General features: G+C 45.8%; 1 protein-coding gene across 2 annotated transcripts in view; it reads left to right on the top strand.

Moving 5' to 3' along the window:
- Positions 1 to 9890: 9890 nt before the first annotated feature.
- DACT3 (dishevelled binding antagonist of beta catenin 3) overlaps positions 9891 to 24163 on the top strand; it is a 34225-nt gene continuing 19952 nt past the window's right edge. The window contains exon 1 of one of the 2 annotated variants that reach the window (XM_033956299.1): positions 9891 to 10334. Coding sequence is in view for 1 of the 2 variants with exons in the window: in XM_033956298.1 (XP_033812189.1) it covers positions 10606 to 10809 (204 nt within the window). In the remaining variant the exon portion in view is untranslated. Of the gene's footprint in view, positions 10335 to 10488; positions 10810 to 24163 lie in introns of those variants that run through there. The other variant, XM_033956298.1, reaches the window with a different exon arrangement.

Here is a 24163-nt window from a genome sequence, read left to right as displayed (position 1 = left end):
AAACCCCAGCTTCCCGATTCCCCTGACCCTCCCCCCTCACCCCCTAAAGCAGGAGCGGCAGCTGCTGCACCTACTTTAGAAGGCGAGGGGGAAGGGTCAGGCGGGAAGTGCTGCTGTCGGCTTCCCCTCCCCTGGCGTCCAGCTCCCACCCCCTCGGCCTTCTGCTCCCCCTGGCCTCGCCGCACTGTTTACCTTCCAGCCGGAACAGCCTGCAAGCAAGATCGCAGTGTTAGCGATTTTAGTACTGCTTCGGAGCTGGTTCTTCTGTCGCGGACCCGCCCCTCCTCTGATGTCAGGCAGGTCTTCAGGGTTGGGATAGATCTTCAAGGGGGGGCAGGCGGGACCTAAGGCTCCTGGGCCTATTCTGATTGGCCCAGGCACCTTAGGCCCCACCAGTAGGCGGGGCTTTGGTTAGGCTGGGCCAATCCGGCCCCATTCGTTGGAGGACTGCCTGCCGGACGGGTTTGGCACACGTCTGTCCGGCCAACTTACCTAAAGGTACGGGGAAGGGGGGTGGGGGTGTCGTGGGTTTGGCTGGGGGGGTTGCGGGTCGGCTGGGAGGGGGGCCGATCGGGGGTTCTGAGGGGGCAGACATTGGGGGGAGGGGGGTTCGTCGAGGGCAGGAGGGCCTGGGATCCCTCCTGCCCGTAATGTAGTGGGGGGTGGGGGTAGAGGATCAGCTGGACCAGGAGGGCTTGGGCTCCCTCCTGGCCTGAACGATTCGGGGGGGGGGGGCACGATCGGCGGGGCAAGAGGGCTTGGGCTCCCTCTTGCCCCGATGGAGTCGTGGGGGGGCAAGAGGGCTTGGGCTCCCTCTTGCCCTGATCAAGTCGGGGGGGGGGGGGTTGCGGCTGCTGCAGGGCAAGAGGGCTTGGGCTCCCTCTTGCCCCGATGTTATCGGGAGGGGGTGGGTCGTGGTTTGACATGGCAGGAGGGCTTGGGCACCTCCTGTCTGGATCGTTGGGGGGGGGGGGGGGATTCTGTAACCCTTCTTCAGATCAGAAATAAGCAAATGTGAAACATTAAAGCATTCCAATGGCAGTCTCACAGGAAGAGGTAAGGGGTGGATAAGGTGAGAAACAGGGAGGGCTTGGTGGATGAGAGAGAGATTTCATTGCATATCTCTGATGGGGCTCTGAGGCTTTTCCCCTTTCAGCAAGGTTTTTGATTTATAAGTTTGAAATAGTACCTTTGCTGTTTAGTGTGGAACTTTTTAGCTGTATATATTGAGTGTATTTGAACCAGGTTTAATTCCCCTTGCAGTTCCTTGTGGCTCTGGGTAAAGTCACTTAACCCTCCATTACCCCAGGTACAAAATAAATTGTTGTTGTCAGGTGCTATCAACTCATGTTCAAGTCCTAGTGACTTGATAATGATATCAAGTTTTTGTGGTAGAATATAGAAGTAGATTGCTGGGCCTTTCTTCTGCACAGTATAAATGTGATGATGTCGCTGTTGTTGCATCAAATATAATCCTCCGCCTTCAACACTGCCCGGCTACTGCTGCCCAGATGGGTGATATATTGTTAGTCTGTCATCTCTGCTGCAACCTGTCTGACTTGGGAGGCCCTGCTGGTAGTAAAACTACCAATGGCATAGCTTTCAGCTTCACAGATGCGCACATGTCCCAGTGGCATGACCAGCCCATGTACTATGACTGGATAAGTACCTGTATATAATATGTAAATCACTTTGATTATAACCAGAAAAAGGCGGTATATCAAATCCCTTTCCCTTGTAAGTTACACGTGCCCCTCCAGCATCTTGGCCATGCACTTATGCCAACTCTGTGGCTGGTGTAAGTGTGTGTGACTATATAGGCATGCCGATATGGAGTTATGCCAGTATTCTATAATGGGAGCTAGGCACCTACCTAGAATAGGCTCCTACCATACAGTCGTCTCAGTCACCATCAAACAAAGACTGATCACTGCCATTATGTTCCCAATCGCAATATATGGCTGTGAGACATGGACACGCACGAGATAGCAGAAAAACCAACACCTTTGAACTATGGTGCTGGAGAAGACTTCTACCAATCCCATGGACAGCTAGGATCACCAACAAAGATGTTCTTGATCATATAAATATGTTTATATTGTAACAAATAGTACTTAAATGAAGGAAAAAGGATCTCAGAAATCTACACCAAAAGATCATTACATTCTCTATAGGCTTATTTGGGCGGGGGGGGGGGGGGGGAGTGTGGGTCAGCGTTTGAAAAAAAAAATAAAAAAATTGCTGAGTTGTCTGTTGTTTGCCCTTCTTCAGTGGGCTCCCCCTGACAAGTTTGAGCCCTAGGCACGTGCCTACTGGGCCTACATGTTAATCCGGCCCTTATTCTGGTCTCGTTATCTAAAGAAAGATATAGCAGCACTAGAAAAGGTTCAAAGAAGAGCGATCAAGATGATAAAGGGGATGGAACTCCTCTCGTATGAGGAAAGAATAAAAAGGTGAGACGGCTGAGGGGATTTATGAATGAAGTCTACAAAATCCTGAGTAGAGTAGAATGGGTACAAGTGGATCAATTTTTTACTCTGTCAAAAATTACAAAGACTAGGGGACATTTAATGAAGTTACAAGAAAATACTTTTAAAACCATTAGGAGGAAATATTTTTTCACTCAGGGAATAGTTAAGCTCTGGAATGCATTGCCAGAGGTTGTGGTAAGAGTGGATAGCATAGCTGGTTTTAAGAAAGGTTTGGACAAGTTCCTGGAGGAAAAATCCATAGTCTGTTATTGAGAAAGAGTAGCATGGAATGTTGGTACTTCTTGGGTTTTGGCCAGGTACTAGGGACCTGGTCTGGCCACCATGAGAATGGGCTTGATGGACCATTAGTCTGACCCAGTAAAGCTATACTTATGTTTTTATGTCCCTAAGGGAATCTAACACCTGCTCTGATTACTGTAAACATGCTCTAATCACTGAGAACTTTGAGTGCTTACTCTTCTTTTTGAAAACATTTTTGTTTAGAAAATATCTTATATAATTTCTTTATATACTGTATAGTTTCAGATGTAGGTTACAAATTCGTATATCATGAAACAAACATCTATTTTGGGCTTCATTGGAAGTTGAAAGAATTATATATTATATAACACCCACAAACTGAATCCTAAAATGCTAGGGCTGAAACATCAAATGTCTGCTTAAAGATTGTTTCCATGTGGAATGAAAAAGTGCCTTGAGAGCTAGGGGAAATGGGTTCAATTCCCATTGCAACTCCTTGTGAGCCTGGGCAAGTCACTCAACACTTCATTGTCCCAGGTGCAAAATTTACATTGTGAGCCCATTAGGGACAGAGAAAAGTATCTAAATGTAATAAATCAACTGCTTTGATTGTAGCACAGAAAAGAAATAAGTAATGTATATCAAAAGTCACTAGTGAAACTATCCTAACTGAACAAACCTGGCAACTACAGACCAGTCTCCAATCTTCACTTCGTCTCCAAGATCTTTGAAAAAAACTAGACTACTGCAACTCCATGCCTTCATCGACAGACAAAATGCCCTCTCCCTGTACCAATCTAGCTTCAGAAAATTCCCTAGCACAGAAATGGTCCTGGTGGACATTATCAATGACTGCTGGAGTATACTAGACAAAGGAAGCGAAGGGATACTGATTAGAGAATGACACGGTGAAAAAATTGGTCCCCGTCACCGCCCCGTCCCCGTCTCACCATCCCCGTCACCGCCCCGTCCTCGTCTCACCATCCCCGTCACCGCCCCGTCCCCGTCTCACCATCCTCTTCACCGCCCCGTCACCGCCACTGCCACCCCATTCACCGCCCCGTCACCGCCACTGCAATCCCATTCACTTTTCTTTATTTACGTATAAAGGAAACATTCTTTAAAACTTTAAAACTTAGTTAAATATTAGTTAATAACTATACAAAAACAAAACACGCAGAGAAAAAATTAATTAATATAAATTCTCAAAACTGACACATTTTGATCACTAAATTTAAAATAGTTATTTTTCATACAGTTTTTCAATCACTAATCTTCCACCACCCCTGGGGCTAGCAATGCAAAAACAAACACGACATGTACTTTAAATGCTTACAAAGTCCCACCTCTTTACTAGAGATCTTACTGAGCTCCTTCAAACCCCCAAGCTCCCATCCCATACACCTCATTTGGGCCAAAAGGGTTTCCGAAAGTACTTTAGCCCAAAGAATGTAGGGCCTCCCTTTAGGTACAATTATTCCAAGGAACCCCAATGGCCAAAATTAGAACCCATGAAGGGACACAGAGCGTAGAAGTCTGCTTGGTGTTCTCTTTAAGTCTCAACTACTGGAGTTGCCATTGAAGCATATTCTAATCTGTCTTGCCATACATGAGACACACACTGTAGAAATCTGCCTGACTTTGTTCTAATGTTCCAACTACTGAAATTGCTGTTGAAGCCCTATCTAACACATCCTAATCTGTCTTACCACACATGGAACAAAGACCATAGAAGTCTGTTCAACACTGGCCTTACTGTAGTTCCTCACAGCCAGAGTCGCTGTATAAGCAGTGCTGCAAGTCTCCCCTCCCCCCAGCGATCACGGCAGGAGGGCACCCAACCCCTCCTGTAGACCCCCCCAACGGCCCTCCCGACAATCGCAGCAGAAGGGTACCCAACCCCTCCTGCCGGTCCTCCCAATGGCCTCCCCTAAGATCGCCGGCAGGAGGGGACCCAACCCCTCCTGCTGGACCCCCCCCCCAACGAACCCTCCCACCCCGGAACCCCCTTAGTCTTACTTTCCAAGTTGGACCGGACGGCTCCTCACACGTATGGCCAGCAGGCTTGCCTCCGTCCAAATGAGGCGGGCCCGCCCCTACCCTGCCCAACCCACAGGATCCTAGGGCCTGATTGGTCTAGGCAGCTAAAGCCACTCCCGCTATAGGAGGGGCCTTAGGTGCTTGGGCCAATCAGGCCCTAGGATCCTGTGGGTTAGGCAGGGGAGGGGAGGGGCGGGCCCGCCTCATTTGGACGGAGGCAGGCCTGCTGGCCAGACGAGCGAGGAGCTGTCCGGTCCAACTTGGAAAGTAAGACTAAGGGGGTTCCGGGGTGGGAGGGTTCGTTGGGGGGGGGGGTCCAGCAGGAGGGGTTGGGTACCCTCCTGCCGGCGATCTTAGGGGAGGCCATTGGGAGGACCGGCAGGAGGGGTTGGGTACCCTTCTGCTGCGATTGGCAAGAAGGGTTGATCTGACAAATGAGGAGCACGGTGAAACACAGGTAAATAGCGGTTCCTAGAAGGGGGTACATTGGCCCGCGGGGACAAACCTGTTCACCGTTTCCGCGGTCGGTGAATGGCCTTGTCCCCGTCACCGCAGCGACTGCTAGTTTTCTTCCCCGTTTTCGGCGGTGACCCGCGGCTTAAATGCGGTGGCCGCGGGTAAACCGTCACCGTGTCATTCTCTAATACTGATCCTCCTCGACCTCAGTGCTGCCTTCGATACCATCAATCACCCCGCCTCCTTGCCAGACTCGCAAATATTGAAATCGAGCGCTCCAGTGGTTCTCGTCGTTCCTGAGCCATAGAACCCAAAGTATCCTACTAAAATCCACTCTATCACGACCCAAACCGATAAAGTATGGAGTACCGTAAGGTGCTCTCCTATCCCCTTTGCTTCTCAATCTCTATATCAGACTGGTGATAGACATTGCTTTAAAATACCACATAAAGATCCACTTGTTTGCTGACATACAACTATACCTACCACTAGGCTCAAACTGAGACACTCAAATCTCCAAACTACACAACTGCCTCTCAGAAATAAAAAGTTGTATGACTAGAAACAACCTGCAACTAAACATGGCGAAAGCCAAGCTTCTCTGGTTTTTCAGAAGTATCCCAGAACTTGCCCATCCACTGATCACATGAGAATCCATCACCCTAAAGGCCAAAGACAAAATACACAGCCTGGGGGTGATACCTGATGACGACCTTTTGCTCTCTGACCATATCTCCCAAGTAGTATCTGCCTCGTTCTGACAGCTATGGAAAATCAGACGATACGTCTCAGAACTGGACTTTTCTCTATTACTCTATGCCTTCGTCCTCTCTCGTCTGTGCTCTTAAATGGGCTTACTGCAAAAAAAACCTCCATTGACGAGTACAAAATGCCGCCATCCAACTCTTGAAAAATCTCCAATCACCCTGGCATTGCATGCTGCCCACTGGCTGCCAATTGATAAACGACGTATATTCAAAGGCCTAGTGATGGCCTACAACATATTCCACGACATGGCACCGGCCTATATGGCTTCCAAACTTCCACCCTACATCCCAAATCAACTGATTCACTCACAAGAAGAAAAGCGATTACACCCTCGGGACGTGCCCTCCGCCTTGAGAGTACCCAAAAAAGATCTTACTCGCACTACCTACCGCGCCTCTGGAACAAACTACCTATCAGCATAAGATCATTAGAAGGCTTACTGAACTTCATGAAAGCTATAAAAACACACCTCTTTCCCTGATCCTGTGCCAATCCAAATCCCCTGGAACCTCTGACAAAAGGCCATGAATGCTCCAATATACGGAGTCTCAAAAGCTGATGAGCTCCATCCTATGTCTGACCATACCATGTTCTTTCATACAATGTTCTACCACACTACGTCATACTGTTCAGCACTGTCCTCTTATAGCATATTATATGCCACTAATGTTTTAGCCCGTTACATTCATTACAGTAAAGGGTGCTAGAATAGACCCACCTATACCCTGACTCTGACCCCACCCATTCCCCGCCTCTATATTTAAGCAGCATAAATTTGTTCTACTCTTTGGGACCTGTGGTCTGTTTCAGTATGGTAACTCTTATGCTTCTCTGGCTTACTTCCCTTTGTCTCATCCCATCCCTGTACACCATGTCCTCCCTATCTCTCCTCTTTCCCTCCATCCCTGTGTACTATCTCCTCCCTCTCTTTACCCCTCCTATGGTCTGGTATCTTTATCCTCTTTCCCAGTCTGGCATCTCTCTCCCCTCTTTCTCTCCCCCCCCTTTTTGTTCTGGCATCTCTGTCTTTCCCATCCCCTCCCCCTGCCTTAGTCTTGAACCTCTTCCCCCCTCCTTCCTTTCCCTGGTCTGACATCTCTCTATTCTCTCTCTGTCCCCCACCCCCACCCCCTTTCCCATCCAGTAGTTTTAATATCCCCTTTCCTTCCTCTTCCTCTCATGGTCTGGCATCTCTATCTGACCCTTTCCTTTCTTCCCTAGCAGGTCTGGTCCTTTACTTTACTTTTCTCCCCATCCCTGAGGTCCAGCATCTCTTACCCTCACCATGCTATTCCTCCCTCACTGCTTGCTCACCGATCTCCTTGCGGTGCTGCTCTAACTCTTTGGTCGTAGGCAGCATGAGTGAAGTAAACACGCTGCCTCTGGTGACCTGGAAGCTTTCTCTCTGCTACTGTTTTCCGCCTATGTGGGGGCAGGAAGCAGTAGCATAGGAAAAGCTTCTGAGTCACCGAAGGCAGTTTGGTTACTTCACTCATGCTGCCTATGGCCGAAGAGTTAAAGCAGCAGCACTGCGAGAACGGTGAGCAAGCACTGGACTTTGTGAGGGGGGGTCGGCAGCAGGGGACTCCAGATAGGTGCGTTGGCCTTGCAGTGGGGTGGGTGGGCAGGGGACCTATAGCCGCCGGCAGCCTGCAGCTGCCAACAGCCGCAGCAGCGAACACCTTCATCTCGGCTGTACTGCGCAGGAGCAGCGCCCGACCCTCCGCCTGGCCCTGTTTGCTGTTCCGAGCTCGGGGCAGTTGTAGGCGCGCATGCGCACTTCTTCCGGCCACAGACATACGGAACACGCAAGTAGAAGTGCGCATGCGCGGCTTAAGGTTTTATTATAGAGATATTTTCTGTACTGTGTCTGCCATGCTATGATCGCTTATGCCATCTTTGCTGTTCCATGTCTTCCATGCTATGTTTCATCATGCATGCTTGCCTTACCATTTTGCCAAGTCATGTCATACTATATTAACCATCCTTTGTAAACCTGTTTGCCATGCTGTTTTGCCAAACCATATTTGCCATGCTATGCCTCACCATATTATGTTTTACCATGCTTTGTTAGCTATGTTTTGCCATTTTTGTCTATGTTTACCATGTTATCTGTTACCATACTATGAGAATGCAGCACCAAGGTTGGAGCTGCAGCCTAAGCACCCTGAGGTTGTGTGTACAGGCCCATTCTACTCCTTGTGACCAGGGCTGTGGAGTCGGTAGATAAATCCTTTGTCTCCAACTCCTCAGTTTCTGATAGCTACAACTCCGACTCCAGGTACCCAAAATTGTCTCCGACTCCACAGCCCTGCTTGTGACCCTCGGCAAGCCACCTGCTTCCCCATTGCCCCAGGTACATTAGATAGATTGTGAGGGACAGACAGGGAATTATGCTTGAGTCTATAAATAAATTAATGTAAACCATTCTGAGCTCCCCTGGGAGAACGGTATAGAAAACTGAATAAATAAAATAAAGTTTTCTTTTATTCTACTGGCAGGGAATAAAATATTTCCCTGGAACTGCTAAATTTAATCTCCAACTCTGGGATGTTTCATTCTACTACAATCAGGATCCAGAGGAATTTTGGAGCCTCTGCTTCAAGGGGTGTGACCTTATTGCTGGAACTTGAATCTTCCTCTGTGAACTTCAGAACAACCACTACCTGAGACCAAGATGCACCGCCAACATGACTTCTCCCAGGGATACCTCCTTCCCTCTACTCCTCTCCAGTGGGTCTAGTTCTCTATGGACCCTACTTGTCTGGCCAATCCATCCTCTCCCTCTTGGGACATTTGGCCTCCCAGCATACCTCTCCTGCTGCTACATCAGAGGGCCTCTGTCTTGCTCTTGCTCCAACTAGCCTCCAGCATGCTTGAAGTAAAAGGCCTTATACAAAGCCAAGATGAACTCCAGAGGGAATCACTCTCATCTCTCAACATTTCATAGAAACTGCAGTGGGCCTTTTGGTTCTAGCTTGGGAGAAGTCCCCACTGAGCCTGCCAACTCCAAAATGGCAACAGCTTCCACCAATCGCAAAACTGCCACTTGCTCAGTACTGTGCTGCTCTCTGGGACATTCTCTTAACCTCTGGTGCTGCCTACACCACCATGGCTCTACCTCTATCCTACAGAACACAGAACTTACAGCCATCACCAGCTGTCCTGACTCTGCAACAGCCACATGATCAGACTGTAGTGCCTGTTTCTCTGTCATCAGGCCTGACAGCCAGGATCCACAGGGTGCCAAACACTGAGGCAGTCTCTTCTTTTCTCTGACCCATGCTCATCCACAAGCAGATCAGAAGTGCAGCACTGCAGACAGCCTGAAATCACTGAGCTCTTCTGTTCTTTTTTTTGTTTATTTTGTCTGCTGCTCCTTGACAGGCTTGGCTCTCAAGCGGAGGCACCCTGTCACAAGTGTCCTGACCAGAAGGGGACCTGGACCACTAGGTGTGATACTCCAAAGCAGCAGTCAGGCTACACTAACCCCTGCCCTTCTTTTCCTGGCTTTGCTCTTTTGATTTCCATATATTGTAACGGTATCAGGCATTAAGGTAACAAAACAGAGTGGACGCAAAACCCAGCGCCTAATGGCTACCCTGAAGCTCCTTGTGACCATGAAGAGCAGGGAAATATTTTCCCTAGCTGTATGAAACTCATCTTGCCTTTCAACGGAAACGGCCAAAGCTAAATCCTCCTCTCACTCAAAATGCTGGAGACGAAATATTCTCATGAAGCTAGGCCGCAGCAGCCCAATTTCATAACACGTTCTGCATATTTGGAGCTGCAGCCCTGCAGTCTATAGACCCACCCACGCCTCCGCAGCCTTTATAGCACAGCTGAAGCTGCAAAACAAAACTACCATGGACTACCAATCCGGAGCCATCTCCAGTCTTCCTAGGGAAGGGGTGAGGAGAACCTGGCACCACCAGTGCTCGCGGGTACCAAAGTCCGAAACTCATCACTGCAGGCAGGGGCGGGAAAAGGAGACGGAACTGGTAACGTAAGATAAGGCATTCCACTAAGAAGGAAGCGCCACAGCTCGAACCTGGTATACCTAAACCTCTTGATCCGATCCCCTGTCAAATGCCGTGATTATTTATAGCACATGTATCCAAGAGCAGCTTTCGCGAGACCGGCAAGGGTGGGCAGACTCAATAAAAAGCCCCTCTCGCGCCTCCTCTCTTCCACCCGGACGGATTTTACACCAAATCGAGCCAATGACATCCAGCGATTGAATGAGATATTGTGATGTAATCCTCCGGAAGAGACGAGGGGGACGTGCCTGTCTACCAAGAAGAAGAGGGTGTACTAGCAGTTGGTAAATGAGCTTGGGTATGTAGATGAGACGGTGACGTCATGTTCAGAGGAGCGTGGCTGTGCAGGCGAGCCTGTTATAACTGTCAGATAATACGTAAGAGCGTTCAGGGTGGGCGCGGCTAAGGATGAGAGGCGGAGACGGTTTGCTGAGGGCCGAGTTAGCTATGCAGAGGAGATGGGATGGCTTGGGGGAGGGCGTGGCCATGCAGATGAGGCGGTGACAGCGTGCTGCTGAGGCTTGGCAGCAGCCCGGCCGGGAGAGCGGGTCAGGCGGGCAGTGGCAGAAATGATGCGCGCCTTTTCCGTGAGCCCTCCGCCGCCTGGGCCGGGGCCCGGGGAGCATGGGAGGTTGCGGGGCTGGCTGCAGGGTAGCCTGGCCGGGATCTGTGAGCTGCAGCTGCTGCGGGAGCGCCAGGAGCTGCGGGTACGGCGCGCGCTGCGCCTTGGGGATGCAGGAGCAGAGTCCCCACTGGAGGGAACGGAGCAGCCGGTGAGTGTTGGGGAGAAAGGAGGGGGCGTCTGTCACTGGGTCAGCATTGCATCGGTGTGAGATCGCGCAGCCGGGGGACACTGCATCACTGTTTCTTTTAAAGCCCCCATTCCCCTTCTATCACCGATCCACAGGGACATCATATCCATTTCCTCTTCACTCAGAATCCCTGTATTCTCTCTCTAATCACGCCCTATTTCCCCTTCTTTGGCCATCTACATTCTTAACCCCCATCCACTGGTAATATCCAGGACCCTGTATTGCCCCCCCCTCTTTTCTTCTACACCCTTCATCTTCTCTCTCGCCCTACCACTATCACCACCACACCCAAGAACCTGCATTTCTCCTCACCTCCAATAAGTCTCGTACCAATTGCAAAAATTGTGTATCCTTCCAACCCCCCTCTCCTGTTAAGCATTTTCTTTCCTCCTTCTCCCTGGAGCTCGACCCTACTTTCTTCCTTCCCTCCCTAGATGACCTTCAACCCCTATGATCAGATCCTGCATCCTTTTCTACTTGCCCTAGGGACCTTCCATCAATAATCACTGACCAGCAGACATATTGCCCACCCCCCTATTTCAAACTGCTCTGAGTGTTATTGTTGTCCTTTAAGAGCCATAGGGAGTGGGCTGCAATACACAAACACTCTACAACACAATCATAGGAGCATGCCCTCTTCCCCAACAGAGAGGGAGAGAGAAAAGAAAACATATTCCCTCTTTAACCTCCCTCTCCAAATCCCAAACCATTGCAAGGGTGTTGATGGGCAGCAGAGACACCTTCTCCCCTGAACTTTGATTGGGGGAGGCTCCAGCATTCCCCACAACACTTGCAGTTTTATTGCTGATATATCAAGTTCCTTATTCCATTAAGATCCAGCTTTGAATTATATTCAGGTATGTGCATGGGTGGAGGAGACCTTTGACCTCCTGAGCAGATAAGCTATAGTCTGCTTTTGTTTCCCTCAAAATTTCACCTTTCTATTCTTGTGTATTTGGCAAAGTGATTTATGGCAAATATATCTCTCACTTCCTCCTCTCCCACTTTACACTGTTCACCCACTCACATGTGCTTCAGAAAAGCATTGAATATCATGTAAGATGACTATAAAATCTATTTAGTTCACCCCATATCATGCCTGGTTCAATGTCACAGGTCCCTAGTTGGTTTCTGCCTTACCTCACATTTTTTTGCTTCTAGGGATCTTATGTGTTTTTGTTCAGTACTGGTTTTTCTTCACAATTTCCACTGAGAGACCTTTCCTTGCATCCACCATCCTTTGTGTGAATATTAAGTGATTATCTGGTTAGCACAGCTAACTGGATAGTGCTGCTGAATATATATCAAAATGCAAAGACATTCTCCCTTAAAATTTTATCTCATCGTTTAATTAATTACTTCAAAGTTGAAATGTAATTCTTGTTTTAGTTTGGATGTAATCCGCCTTGAACCGCAAGGTAATGGCGGAATAGAAATCACTAATGTAATGTAAAATAATGTAATTCTACCTCTTCAATCTATATCTCATTGTTCATGATCACTGATTAGAAATCTTATTGTAAACTGCTTTGAATCCATGTTGAAACTGTCGGAACTTGCGGTATAAAAGAAAGTGTATGGTATATCATCTGACTGCCTCAGCACAATCTGGACAAGGTTGAGGAGGTCTGTAGGCAGAGGTTGGCTTCTTCACCTATCTCTGAGTGAATTCCATTTTTCATTACTTTCTGATGTTTATTGCGTAACCGATTTGTATCCCAGTCCTTCAAGCTGGGACCCATCCCAAGGCTGCTTAGTTTATTAATGAGTTTTCAGTGTGGGGCAGTATCAAAAACTTCATTTAATCCAAGTACATAACATTCAGCTTTTGCCATTGATCATCTACTTTGGTCATCCAGTCAAGAAATTGATCAGTTTTGTGTGAATCAGTCTCTGGTAAAGTCATAGGACCTCAAATTCTGCAGCCCACAAGATGCTTCATTGTTCTTTCCTTCAGAAGAATCGTCATCAATTTTCTTAACTTCAAGATGCGATCATCGGGTCTGTAATTTAGTCTCCTTTGTATTATAACCTTTTTGACAAAGGGCAATTTCCATCATTCTCTAGTACCTTAGAATTGCTCCCGTCTCCAAAGATTTATTCAACAGATATTCAGCAGATGCTATAGAACCCCTCAGAACTCCCATATCATCCTACTATGTAAGCCACCGAGCCCTAGAGCTTTGTCCACTTTCTTTTCTGCTAGTTCCATACAGATTTTTTATTTTCATAAATGTGATTGCTTCTATCCTTCTCCAATGATTTCTGAATAGGGGGTTTTGTGTAGCTTTTCTATTTTTTTGTGTCTCCCCTCCACATTTCTCGTTTTCTTCTCAATCTTAATCCTTTGTTTGCCCTTTCCTCCTTAAACTGACATGTCTCAAAAAACATTGGATAAAGTACTATAGTTGTTGTATATGGAAAGTGATTTTCATAGAAATCAAAGTTAAATAGAGTAGAAAAATATGTTAGTATTTTTATCTGGCTCACTTATGGCCTCTTCTATTAAACTGTACTAGCAGTTTTTAGTGCAGAGAACTGCACTGAATGGCCCGTGCTGCTCCCGACGCTCATAAGAACTCTATGAGTGTCAGCAGAAGTGCAGGCCATTCAGCAAGGCTCCCCGCGCTAGAAACTGCTAGTACAGTTTAATAGAAGAGGCCCTTAGTTTATTTTGTGATCATTTCTTTTCTGTTTGAACCTGAGAAAAGGAATGATAGCTTCCAGAAAAGGGAGAAAAAGGTATTGCTTAATAGAGTTTTATTTTGTTTAACATTTACCGCTGTGAAAATGTATTGCATCCTTGCTGTACCAGCTTTAGCTTTTTTTTTCTTCCATTTGAATATTAGCTCTCCTGACCTCCTTCCCTGCTGCTATCAGCTTTTCCAGATATTATTCTCTGTGTTCTTTTTTCATAGATGATTCTTTAGCCATTACTTTTTCAACCTCATCTTTGGATAACCAGAGCAGTCACCTTTTCCCTTGTATGTTTATTCATTTTTCTAACATTCAGATTTGTGGTCCTTCCCAGAGCTCCATTTACTTTAACCTACCATTCTTTGCTTCACAAGAACTTGCTTCCTAAAATGCTCCTCCAATTTAAATGACATTAATAATAATGGTGTAGTCACAGGTGAGTATGAATAGGCACAGGGCCACCAAGCAGCACCACAGCTGTGATGTGGCTAGCAGGAATCCCTAAGCCCTGTTAGCTGAAGAATCCCAGCATCTCTCTCTCCTCCCCTCTCAGATGATCAGGGGTCTCTGCTCACTACTAGTGAAAAACTAAAGGACTTAAGAGGTTGGGGGAGTGGAGATAAGAGACCCTTTGTCACCTTGTGGGGGGAAGAGAGGAAGAAATGCCATATGAGTGCGGGGCAGGGTTCTCATACTCACCCGTTAGTTAGTTGTCCTAAAAGAACACAGCTTTTACTTCTGTATAATTCCTCTGTTTTGATTCATATTAAAGCAGGGTTTCTCGGGGGTTGGGGTAAAAAAATTTCAAATTGTTCTTTTATGCTCCACAGATTATTGTTATGTTCTTGCTTGGCTTGATTTGTTTTTCAGACTGTGTTGTTCTTCTGTGCAATAAAGATGATTGATAATAAAAAAAAGAGCAGCAGGGTTTCTCAACGTAGTACTCGGAACCCCCCAGCCAATCGGGATTTCAGGATACCCACAATAAATCTGCATGAGAAATTTGCATGCACTGCCTCAGTTGTAGGCAAATCTACTTCATGCATATTCATTATGGGTATCCTAAAACCTTGACTGTCTAGATGTGTCCCTCTGAGGACTGGGTTGAAAACCACTGGATTTGAAGTGACCACCTCTCTAACCATTATAAGGTCTTTCTGTTTCACCCTCTGCCTTTGTGTTCCACTATCATTTGTTTGAGGAGAGCCCCATGAAAGGTGAGCTGAATCGGTCTCCTAATTCTACATATAGGACACCCCAGTCCTTGGCCAGTAGATTATCACCCTTTTCCTCACTTCATGAGGATGAAAGTGACCAGTGGTCTAGCGAGGGTGAGTGGCGCCTCTCCCCCATCCTCTTCTCTACCCCCTCCCCTGCTGCTTCCTGACCTCCCTCTCCCCCCTTCCCTTCCCCTGTACCTCTTCAATTTTCCCTGCCTGAGCAGTATCATGAACTTGCTGCCCCATATTATGTCGGCTCTCCCTCTGATGTCACTTCCTAGGTGCGGGACCTGGAAGTAATGTCAGAGAGAGCTGACACCAATGCAGCAGCAAGTTCATGATGCTGTTTACACCAGGAATATTAAAGCGATATGAGGAAAGGGAAGGGGCAGACGTGCACAGCAAGGGGGGGGGGAGTCGGGAAGGCATGGGAGGGTCGGAGAGGAGAACGAATGCCGGTGCTCCCACCAAGATGGCGCAAGGGGTAGACTGCCCCTCCTTATTACGACACTGGAAGTGACACAACACATCCGTGAGCTGAGAACCAGAGAAGGCAGGGTTCAAATCCCACTCCAGCTCCCTGTGATCTTGGGCAAATCCAGTGGCGTACCAAGGGGGGGAGGGGGGGGTCCGCCCCGAGTGCAGCCTTAGGGGGAGTGCACAGCCGGACAGGTTCGGAAAATTCCTGGGCTGCGACGGCACTCAGTGGCATCGGCGCCCCCCTGCTCCGCGACAGCACTCAAGTTCGACCTCCTTCTCCCAGCATCAGCAGAACTTCTGATCGGCAACAGGTGCTCAGTCAAAAGCTTCCCCTGACTTAGCTTCCTGTTTCCGCTCAGGCAGTTCAGTCAGGGGAAGCTTTTGACTGAGCACCTGTTGCCGATCTGAAGTTCTGCTAATGCTGGGAGAAGGAGGCTGAACTTGAGTGCCGTCGCGGAGGGGGGGGCCTTGCTGATCTTGTTGCCAAAATCAGAAAGGTGAGGGAGAAAGATCGGCCTGTGGTGGATGGAGAGACTGAGAGAAGGAGACAGATGAGGGAAGTGGGGGAAAGAGAGAGAAGAGGCAGATGATGGAAGTGGAGAGAAGGGGCAGATGATGGAAGTGGGGAGAGAGAAGAGGGCAGATGATGGAAGTGGGGGAAAGAGAGAGAAGGGGCAGATGATGGAAGTGGAGAGAAGGGGGAGAGAGAAGATGGCAGATGATGGAAGTGGGGGAAAGAGAGAGAAGGGGCAGATGATGGAAGTGGGGAGAAGGGGCAGATGATGGAAGTGGGGAGAGAGAAGAGGGCAGATGACGGAAGGAGGGGGGAAAGAGAGAGAAGGGGTAGATTATGGAAGTGGAGAGAAGGAGGAGAGAGAAGAGGGCAGATTATGGAAGTGGGAGAAAGAGAGAGAAGGGGCAGATGATGGAAGTGGGGAGAAGGGGCAGATGATGGAAGTGGGGAGAGAGAAGAGGGCAGATGACGTAAGGAGGGGGGAAAGAGAGAGAAGGGGCAGATGATGGAAGTGGAGAGAAGGGAGAGAGAGAAGAGGGCAGAAGATGGTAGAGGGGATAAATAAAAGGAGGGCACATGATGGGGGAAAAGGATTGAGTTAGGAAAATACTGGAGGGGGTGAGGGAAAGAGGTGGCGAGCTGTAGGTACACAGTAAAAAAGGAAATTGATGAGAGGGTAGTAAGAACGTAATCTAGATGGATGCAGAAAATAAATTGAAAAGGAAAATGAGGAAAGAAAGGGATTGCAGAAGAGAGGTGTGGGAGAGGAGAGAGATGCCAGACCAATGGGGATGAAAGGTGAGATGGAAGGGGGAGGCATACAGTTTTTGGAAGGGGCATAGAAGGAGAGAAGATGCCATATAGGAGCAGAGAGATGGCAGACAGTGGATGGAAGGAAGAGAGTAACAAGAAGATGAGGAAAGCAGAAACCAGAGAAGACAAAGGTAGAATAAAAATTTTCTATTTATTTATTGCTTTAGGAGACGTGTCACTGTTTCTGTGGTGTTGCATTGTATGCAGAGTCCAGCTTCTTGCTGGTTCAATTTAACCTTTGTCTATGTATTTCTATTTTATCCCCCCTTTTACAAAACTGTGGAGCATTTTTTAGCACCAGCCATGGTGGTAGCAGCTCTGATACTCAGAATTCTATGAGCGTCAGAGCTGTTACCACCGTGGCTAAAATCCACACTACAGTTTTGTAAAAGGTGGAGGGGTTAGTTTGTGATGACATATTCCATATTAGGCGAAGGTATTTTCTGTGTTCTGTGTGTTCGAAAGACATGGTTTTCTGTTAGGATTGACAGTGTAGGATTGATCCGTACTAGTCTGGCTTGTTTAGTTTTACAGTGGGTGTATTGATGTTGTACTACTCACTGAATATGTAAGATGCTGCCTTTTCCTAGGTATTCATGTGTGACGTGTGGCTTGTTACTAAAAATCAGGTTTTTCGTACAGATGGGGGGGGGGTGCCAAAATATGATGGGCCCCTGGTGTCACATATGCTAGGTATGCCACTGGGCATCACTTAATTCTCCATTGCCTCAGCTACAGATTTAAATGGTAAGCCCTCTGGAGACTGAGAAATACCTATTATACCTGAGTGTAACTTGCTTTGAACTTCTACTGAAAAGGATAAGCTAAATTCAAAATTCTTTTCTTTTCCTTCACTCTTCCTGCTTTTGCCATGAGATTCACTGAACCATGTTTCTGGCATAGCACAATACTTAGATCTATGTTGGCATTAGGGCTTCCAAGTGTGGAATTTTATGACCCACACTATTAGCATTTGTACTTGGAACTTTCCAGCATTCTGTCTTCTATGCCTATCCTCGGAAGAGATCCCCCTCTTTTCTATGCTCTATACCAAGTTGTCTGGTGAGATACATGCATGTTGTGTGTTTCACCTTTTCTTTGATTTAAAGGGGGAGATAAAGCAGCTTTTTCCTACTCCCGCCCCCCTATCTAGTTTCATCTTTTGTCAACAGAATATGATCTGTTCAGCAAGGATTCTGGGGACATGATCGAAACATTCAAAATACTGAAGGGAATAGACTTAGTAGAGAAAGACAGACTGTTCACTCTCTCCAAGGTAGGGAGAATGAGAGGGCACTCTCTAAAGTTGAAAGGAGATAGATTCCATACAAACGTAAGGAAGTTCTTCTTTACCCAGAGAGTGGTAGAAAACTGTAACGCTCTTCCGGAGTCTGTTATAGGGGAAAACACCCTCCAGGGATTCAAGACAAAGTTGGACAAGTTCCTGCTAAACTGGAACATATGGTAGTGAGGCTGGACTCATTTGGAGAACTGGTCTTGACCTTGGGTCTGCCGCGTGAGCAGACTGCTGGGCAGGATGGACCATTGATCTGACCCAGCAGCGGCAATTCTTATTTTCTTATGTTCTTATAACTTATTTAATTTATATAGGATTTATATAGTAATTGAATATTTTTCCCTATCTGTCCTGGCAGGCTCACAATCTAACTGTACCTGGGGCAATGACAAGTTAAGGAGCAGACTGGGATTGAGCTCGCAACCTCAGAGTGCTAAGGCAGCAGCTCTAACCACTAGGCTACACCCCCTTTCCCCTATAGTACTGTCTTAATACCTTTTGTTTGAGATTTCCAAATGTCTCTTCTTTTCCTCAGCTCTTCAGCCAGGAATTACAATTTCTGCTGCAACATTGCTTGTTCTCCTACCTACCATAAATAATAAAATAGGAAAGGACAGTACATGTTGGCCCATTCAATTTTACCAGTGAGGTTTATCCTCTTTGAATAGATGTTTACAATCTGACATCAGCTTTTCTCTCTCTCTCTCTCTCTCTCTCTCTCTCATAACTTCCCAAGGTTTTATCAACTACATCTGTTTCAAGCATTCCTAGACTCTGTTCTAGTGCCTTCCTCCACTGAAAGGTCATTTCAGTCCTTGCCATCTTCAACTTTAATTCTTTTAAGACCAGTTCTACTCCCTTTCCTGCTGTTTGAGACAATATTAATTTCTTAATTCTTTTTCTTTTTTGGTGGTAGAGGAGCTTGATGATTTCCTTTTGCTCCTTTGAGCCTCCAGCTCAATTGGTACCAGTGTCTACTGGGCTATGGTTCCATGAATCTTCATTTGCAACTACCTAGCAATTTCTTCCTTCAGTATGTATCTTCTTCCAGCTAGCCTATCCCAGTCAGTAGGGTGATACTCTCTGATCAGGAGCCATGCAGAAGAGCTTCTTCTAGAGTTCTGCAATAATGGGCCCTAAGTCCCTACCTTCTCCACTAGGTGTCTGTGTTCCCCACAACTAGGGTTACCATATGGCTCCAGAAAAAGGAGGATGGATTGAGATATCTGGGTTTTACTTCCATTACTTTCAATGGAAGTAAGGAAAACAGATCGAGACATCCGGGTTTTACTTCCACAATGGAAGTAAAACTCAGATGACTCAATCCATCCTCCTTTTTCTGGAGCCCTATGCTAACCCTATTCCCACGTCCTACATGGGCTATGAACCACTGCTGCATTCCCAGCCCTGCCTGACCTGGCCCATGGACTCCACATGATTGCATACAACATTGTCACTGTTTCAAGTTTCAAGTTTATTTAATCTTTGATATACCATTTATCAAAAACATACCTAAACGGTTTACATTTATCAAAATACTGTTGAAATGAAATAAAAACTTAAAAATAAAAAGTGGACGGGCAACAAAACAAATTGACTTACTGGCACAAAAGGGAGAAGTGGGAAAAGGTGAGAATATAAGTACAATAAGAAATAAAATCATAAAAGGGAGGGAAGAGAGGGAGGGGTTTAGAAAAAAAAGGGAGGGTTTTAGAAAAGAAGTGTTTCAATTCAGTACTGCCACCTGCATAGAAGCTATTAGGACTCGTATTGAATAAAGCATATCAAAATGAGTAGGCATCTTAAAAAAGAAATATTTTTTATTTAGATTTGAATTTTTCAAGAGAAGTTTCTTGTCTTAGATCTGAAGGGGGGGGCTATGACTGAGAAAATGGTTTTGCGGGTAGAGTCAAGAAATAATTTGCGAATAGAGGGGACAAAAAGTAGATTTTGAGTAGTGGAACGCAGATTCTGGGTGGGGGCATGTGGGATGAGGAGTTTATCGATAAATGCAGGAGAATTGGACTGCTTGGTTTTAAATGTTAACAGAAGTAATTTTTTTTCTTTAATTCTTTATTTGATTATTCATTACAATAACAAATATTCACAAATATCCATTAAATTCTGTATATAAAATACAACTTAACATATAAAGGAAATTAATCAACAATGATATAGTCCACATTATAATGGTCACCAGTATCAATTAGAAACTTAAATCCATCAATCTTTTAACATCGCAGGCAGTAATTGGCCAATCTATATAAATCATACACCCTCCTCCAATATATATAAAGTTATTAATGATAGAAATTAAGCTTTCCTTTAATAAAGTCTTCTATCTGGACTGGTTCAAAAAATATGTATGGTATTTATCACTTCCATACAAGACTAAGCACTTGCTTGGGAATTTCAGAAAGAAGGTAGCTCCAGTTGCCACCACCTTAGGTTTTAGCTGGAGGAATTGCTTCCTTTTAAACTGTGTATGCCTAGAGGCATCTGGAAAAATTGTCACACGTTGGCCACAAAATAGGTCTTGTTTTTTCAAGAAATATAATTTCAGAATAGCCTGTTTTTCCAACTCTGTTTTGAAGACCACTATTAAAGTTGCTCGTTTATCAATTATGCCCTTAGAGGATTCAAGGAACTGTGATACATTCAAATTGTCAGGTGAAACAAGTTTATCCATTTCACCCTCTTCAAGTATTTCTTTAGACACTCTTGGAATGTAATAGAGGTTATCTAATTCAAGAGTATCCACTTTAGTATATTGTAATATATCCCTCAAGTACATTTTCTATAGTTCTAAGGAAGACAAATAATGTGTTACAGGAAAATTTAATAAACAGAGGTTTTTAGCCCTTATAGAATTCTCTAGTTTTTCTAACTTAGCATGAGTCAACATACCATCTTTAATATTGGAAACAGCAGTAACTTGTAAAGTATTAACAACTTGATCCATTTTTTCTAACTTTTTTACTGTTTCACCCTGTTTAACATCGTGTTCATTAATTTTCACTGTTACATCTAAGGAAAACTGACATAATTTCAAAACAGTTTTTTGTAATGATGACTCTGTTCTGTTAATACTTAGCCATACATCATTTAGAGTGATCTCTTTATTTTTAGGGAGAACTTCAGAGCCTTGCCCTATGACCATCTGCACTGGGGTCAGCTCTTTAGGTCCCTCCAAGGATTGTGCTGAGTTCTCTAGTCCAGGAGGTAAAGATGTTTGTGAGGAAGAAGATGTTCCCTCCAACACTGGGTGGAACTCTTCTAACCCTGGAGAATATGGTGGTTGAGGAGGTGGTTTAGGTTCCCCAGAGGACAGAGAAGCATTAAGAGTTTACCTGCTCTTTCACTTGCGACAACACAGGAGCCATAAGGTGGCGATCCATCGAACCAGTCATCAAAGCCTTCCTCTTGCCCATATTGGTAAATTTCGATACTCCCTGCTCCCTGTCCTCTTGGGCTTGAAGGGGCTCAAAAGGGGCTAGCCCCTTTGGCCATGCCCCTTCAGCTTGTGACCGCGGGCCGCGTTCTGCGGCTGAGTGTCGATTTAAAGATCCCAGAAGGACCCTCTCAGCTGGCTGGAGCAGTAAGCTGCGGGACTGCCTGCCCGATGTTGAGAAGTGCTTCACAGCACTGGCGGCATTAACAGAAGTATTTTATAAGTGATGTGATGAAGTACGGGTAGCCAGTGGACTTTGAACAAGAGGGGGGTCATGGTCAAATTTATTAGCTTTATAAATTAGTTTGATTGTTGTGTTTTGTAATAGTTGAAGTTGACGAATTTCCTTTTGTGTAATACCTTGATACAAGGCATTGCCGAAGTCGAAATTGGGGATAATAAAGGAATGAATCAGAATGTTGATGGAGGGGGGGGTCTAATAGAGAAATGATGGAGTGGATGAGCCTTAGTTTGCAAAAACATTTCTGACTGACTGCTGATTTGATGATGAAAGTTGAGATTGTCGTCAGTAACAACTCCTAGGAGTTTGATTTTATTGTCAAGTAGGATAGGACATGAATCAATATTAATTGGGCAGACTTGCACGGTCTGTGTCTGTGTATGGCCGTTTGGTGGAGGATGGGCAGGGGAGGGCTTCAATGGCTGGGAGGGTGTAGATGGGCTGGAGTAAGTCTTAACAGAGATTTTGGCAGTTGGAACCCAAGCACAGTACCGAGTAAAGCTTTGGATTCTTGCCCAGAAATAGCTAAGAAGAAAAATTAAAAAAAAAAAAATTTAAATTGAATCAGGTTGGGCAGACTGGATGGACCATTCGGGTCTTTATCTGCCGTCATCTACTATGTTACTATGTTACTATGTAATTGGATGGTTCAGAATTACTTTTGAAAAGTAGAGAAGAATATGCCCTTGGATTTAGAGATGTTCAGAGAAAAGCTTGTTTTGTCGAAGCCAAGAGCTGATCTTTAGTTTATTATTGATTTCTTCTATTTCTTCTGGTATGGTAGAATTCAGGGGGTGTATGCAAAGATAGTAAAGCCTATAGATTGTGTCAGAGTGAGAAGAGGACTCATGAAGATATTGAAAAGGAGGAGAGAGAGAATGGAACCTTGTGAAACTTCATAGTAGAGAATGACATGGTGGCTGTTACCCGCGGCTAGCCACTGGTAGCTGCGGGTAACCCGCCAAAACTGTGAGGAAAAAGAAAGTGCTCACCGCAGGTACGGGGACAAGGCCATCCACTGCCTCTTGGAGCGGTGAATGGCCTTGTATCCGCAGTTAAAGAAGGGAACGTGCGCGTCATCACCGATTGCATGCAGCCCTCCCTCCCGATCGCCACTGCATCTATCTCCCTCCCTCCTTCCTACCTACTGATCGCTGCCACATCTATCTCCCTCCCTTCCCTTTTTAATTTAATTTGTTCAAGCATCCCGAGCCTGAAGTTGCATGCGTCTGCAGAAGCTTCTCCTCTGACGTAATTTCTGGTTCTGTTAGAGGAGAAGCTTCAACAGATGCACGCAACTTCAGGTTCGAGTTGCTTGAACAAATTAAATTAAAACGTGCCACGAAGGTAAGGGGAAGGAGAGGGAGATGCACAGACTGTGCGAGGGAGGCGGAGAGAGGGAGGGGGTGGAATGGGGGTGGAAAGGAACAGACACTGAAGGGAAATGGGGAACAGAGAGTGGGGAGAAGATGCTGGAAAGGAAATGGGGAACAGAGAGTGGGGAGAAGATGCTAAAGGGAATGAGCAAGAGAGAGTGGGGAGAAGACGCTGAAGGGTAGAAGACAGAGATGCCAGGCTATGGGGGGAGCGTAGGGAAGAAGATAGATGCCAGATCAATGAAGGGGGGAGGGGGGAGAGGCACAGTAACAGAGCAAATGGAAGAGGCAGAGGGAAGACAGACAGTGGATGGAAGGAATTGAATGAGGAGAAGATGAGGAAAGTAGAAACCAGACAACAAAGGTAGAAAAAAAAAATTATATTTCTTTTTTTTTTTTTGGCTTTAGGATAAAGTAGTTTATTAGTTGTGTTGATAAAAATTTATAAACAAAGTCCTGCTAGCTGAACATCTCTTTCTCTAGTTCAGCAGCCAGAACTTTGATTTATAAAATGACAATTGTACAGAATATTGTTTCTGTTTATACTTTAAGAAAATAAGTTCAGTATAAAACTATTCAAGGCTTGTATGGATGGGATCAGATAGTTTGCGGGGATGGGAACCGAGCTCTTGGGGACTGAGCTCACGGGGACAGGGCGGAGATGAGGACAAATTTTTTCCGCATGTCATTCTCTACTCCATAGGTTTGAGTTATTGTTGAGGAAGTAGTATTATTAATCTGAACTTTGTAATTACGATTCTGGAAGTAAGATGTGAACCATTGCATTGAGGTCCCTGTGATACCTATGGATTGTAATCTTTTGAGTAGTAAGATATGATCAATGGTATCAAAAGCGGATGTCAGATCAAGGGATATCAGGAGGACTGACTTGCGGTGGTCTTGGAAATAGTGGATGTTTGTAACTAAACTGATTAATGAAAGTTCAGTGGAGTGATGTGCTTGAAATCTTTTCTGGTAAGGGTGGAGAGCATTGGTTTTTTTCAACGAAATTGGAAAGTTTTTCAGTTAATTTGGCCAGATATGGTAGATTAGCAATGGGTTGGTAGTTGCTGATTTCTTCTTTGGAGATGTTAGATTATTTGATCCTTGGAAATACTATGGCTGATTTTCATCAGTTGAGCATAAGGCCTATAGAGAGACTTTTGTTGATCATTTTGTGTAGAAAGGGTTGAAATATCGAGAAGTGTTTTTTTCAAGATGTTAGC

Source organism: Geotrypetes seraphini, chromosome 8 (genome assembly GCF_902459505.1).
Source record: "Geotrypetes seraphini chromosome 8, aGeoSer1.1, whole genome shotgun sequence".
Classification (NCBI taxonomy): Eukaryota; Metazoa; Chordata; class Amphibia; order Gymnophiona; family Dermophiidae; genus Geotrypetes; species Geotrypetes seraphini.
This window is presented reverse-complemented; position numbering and strand designations above follow the sequence as displayed.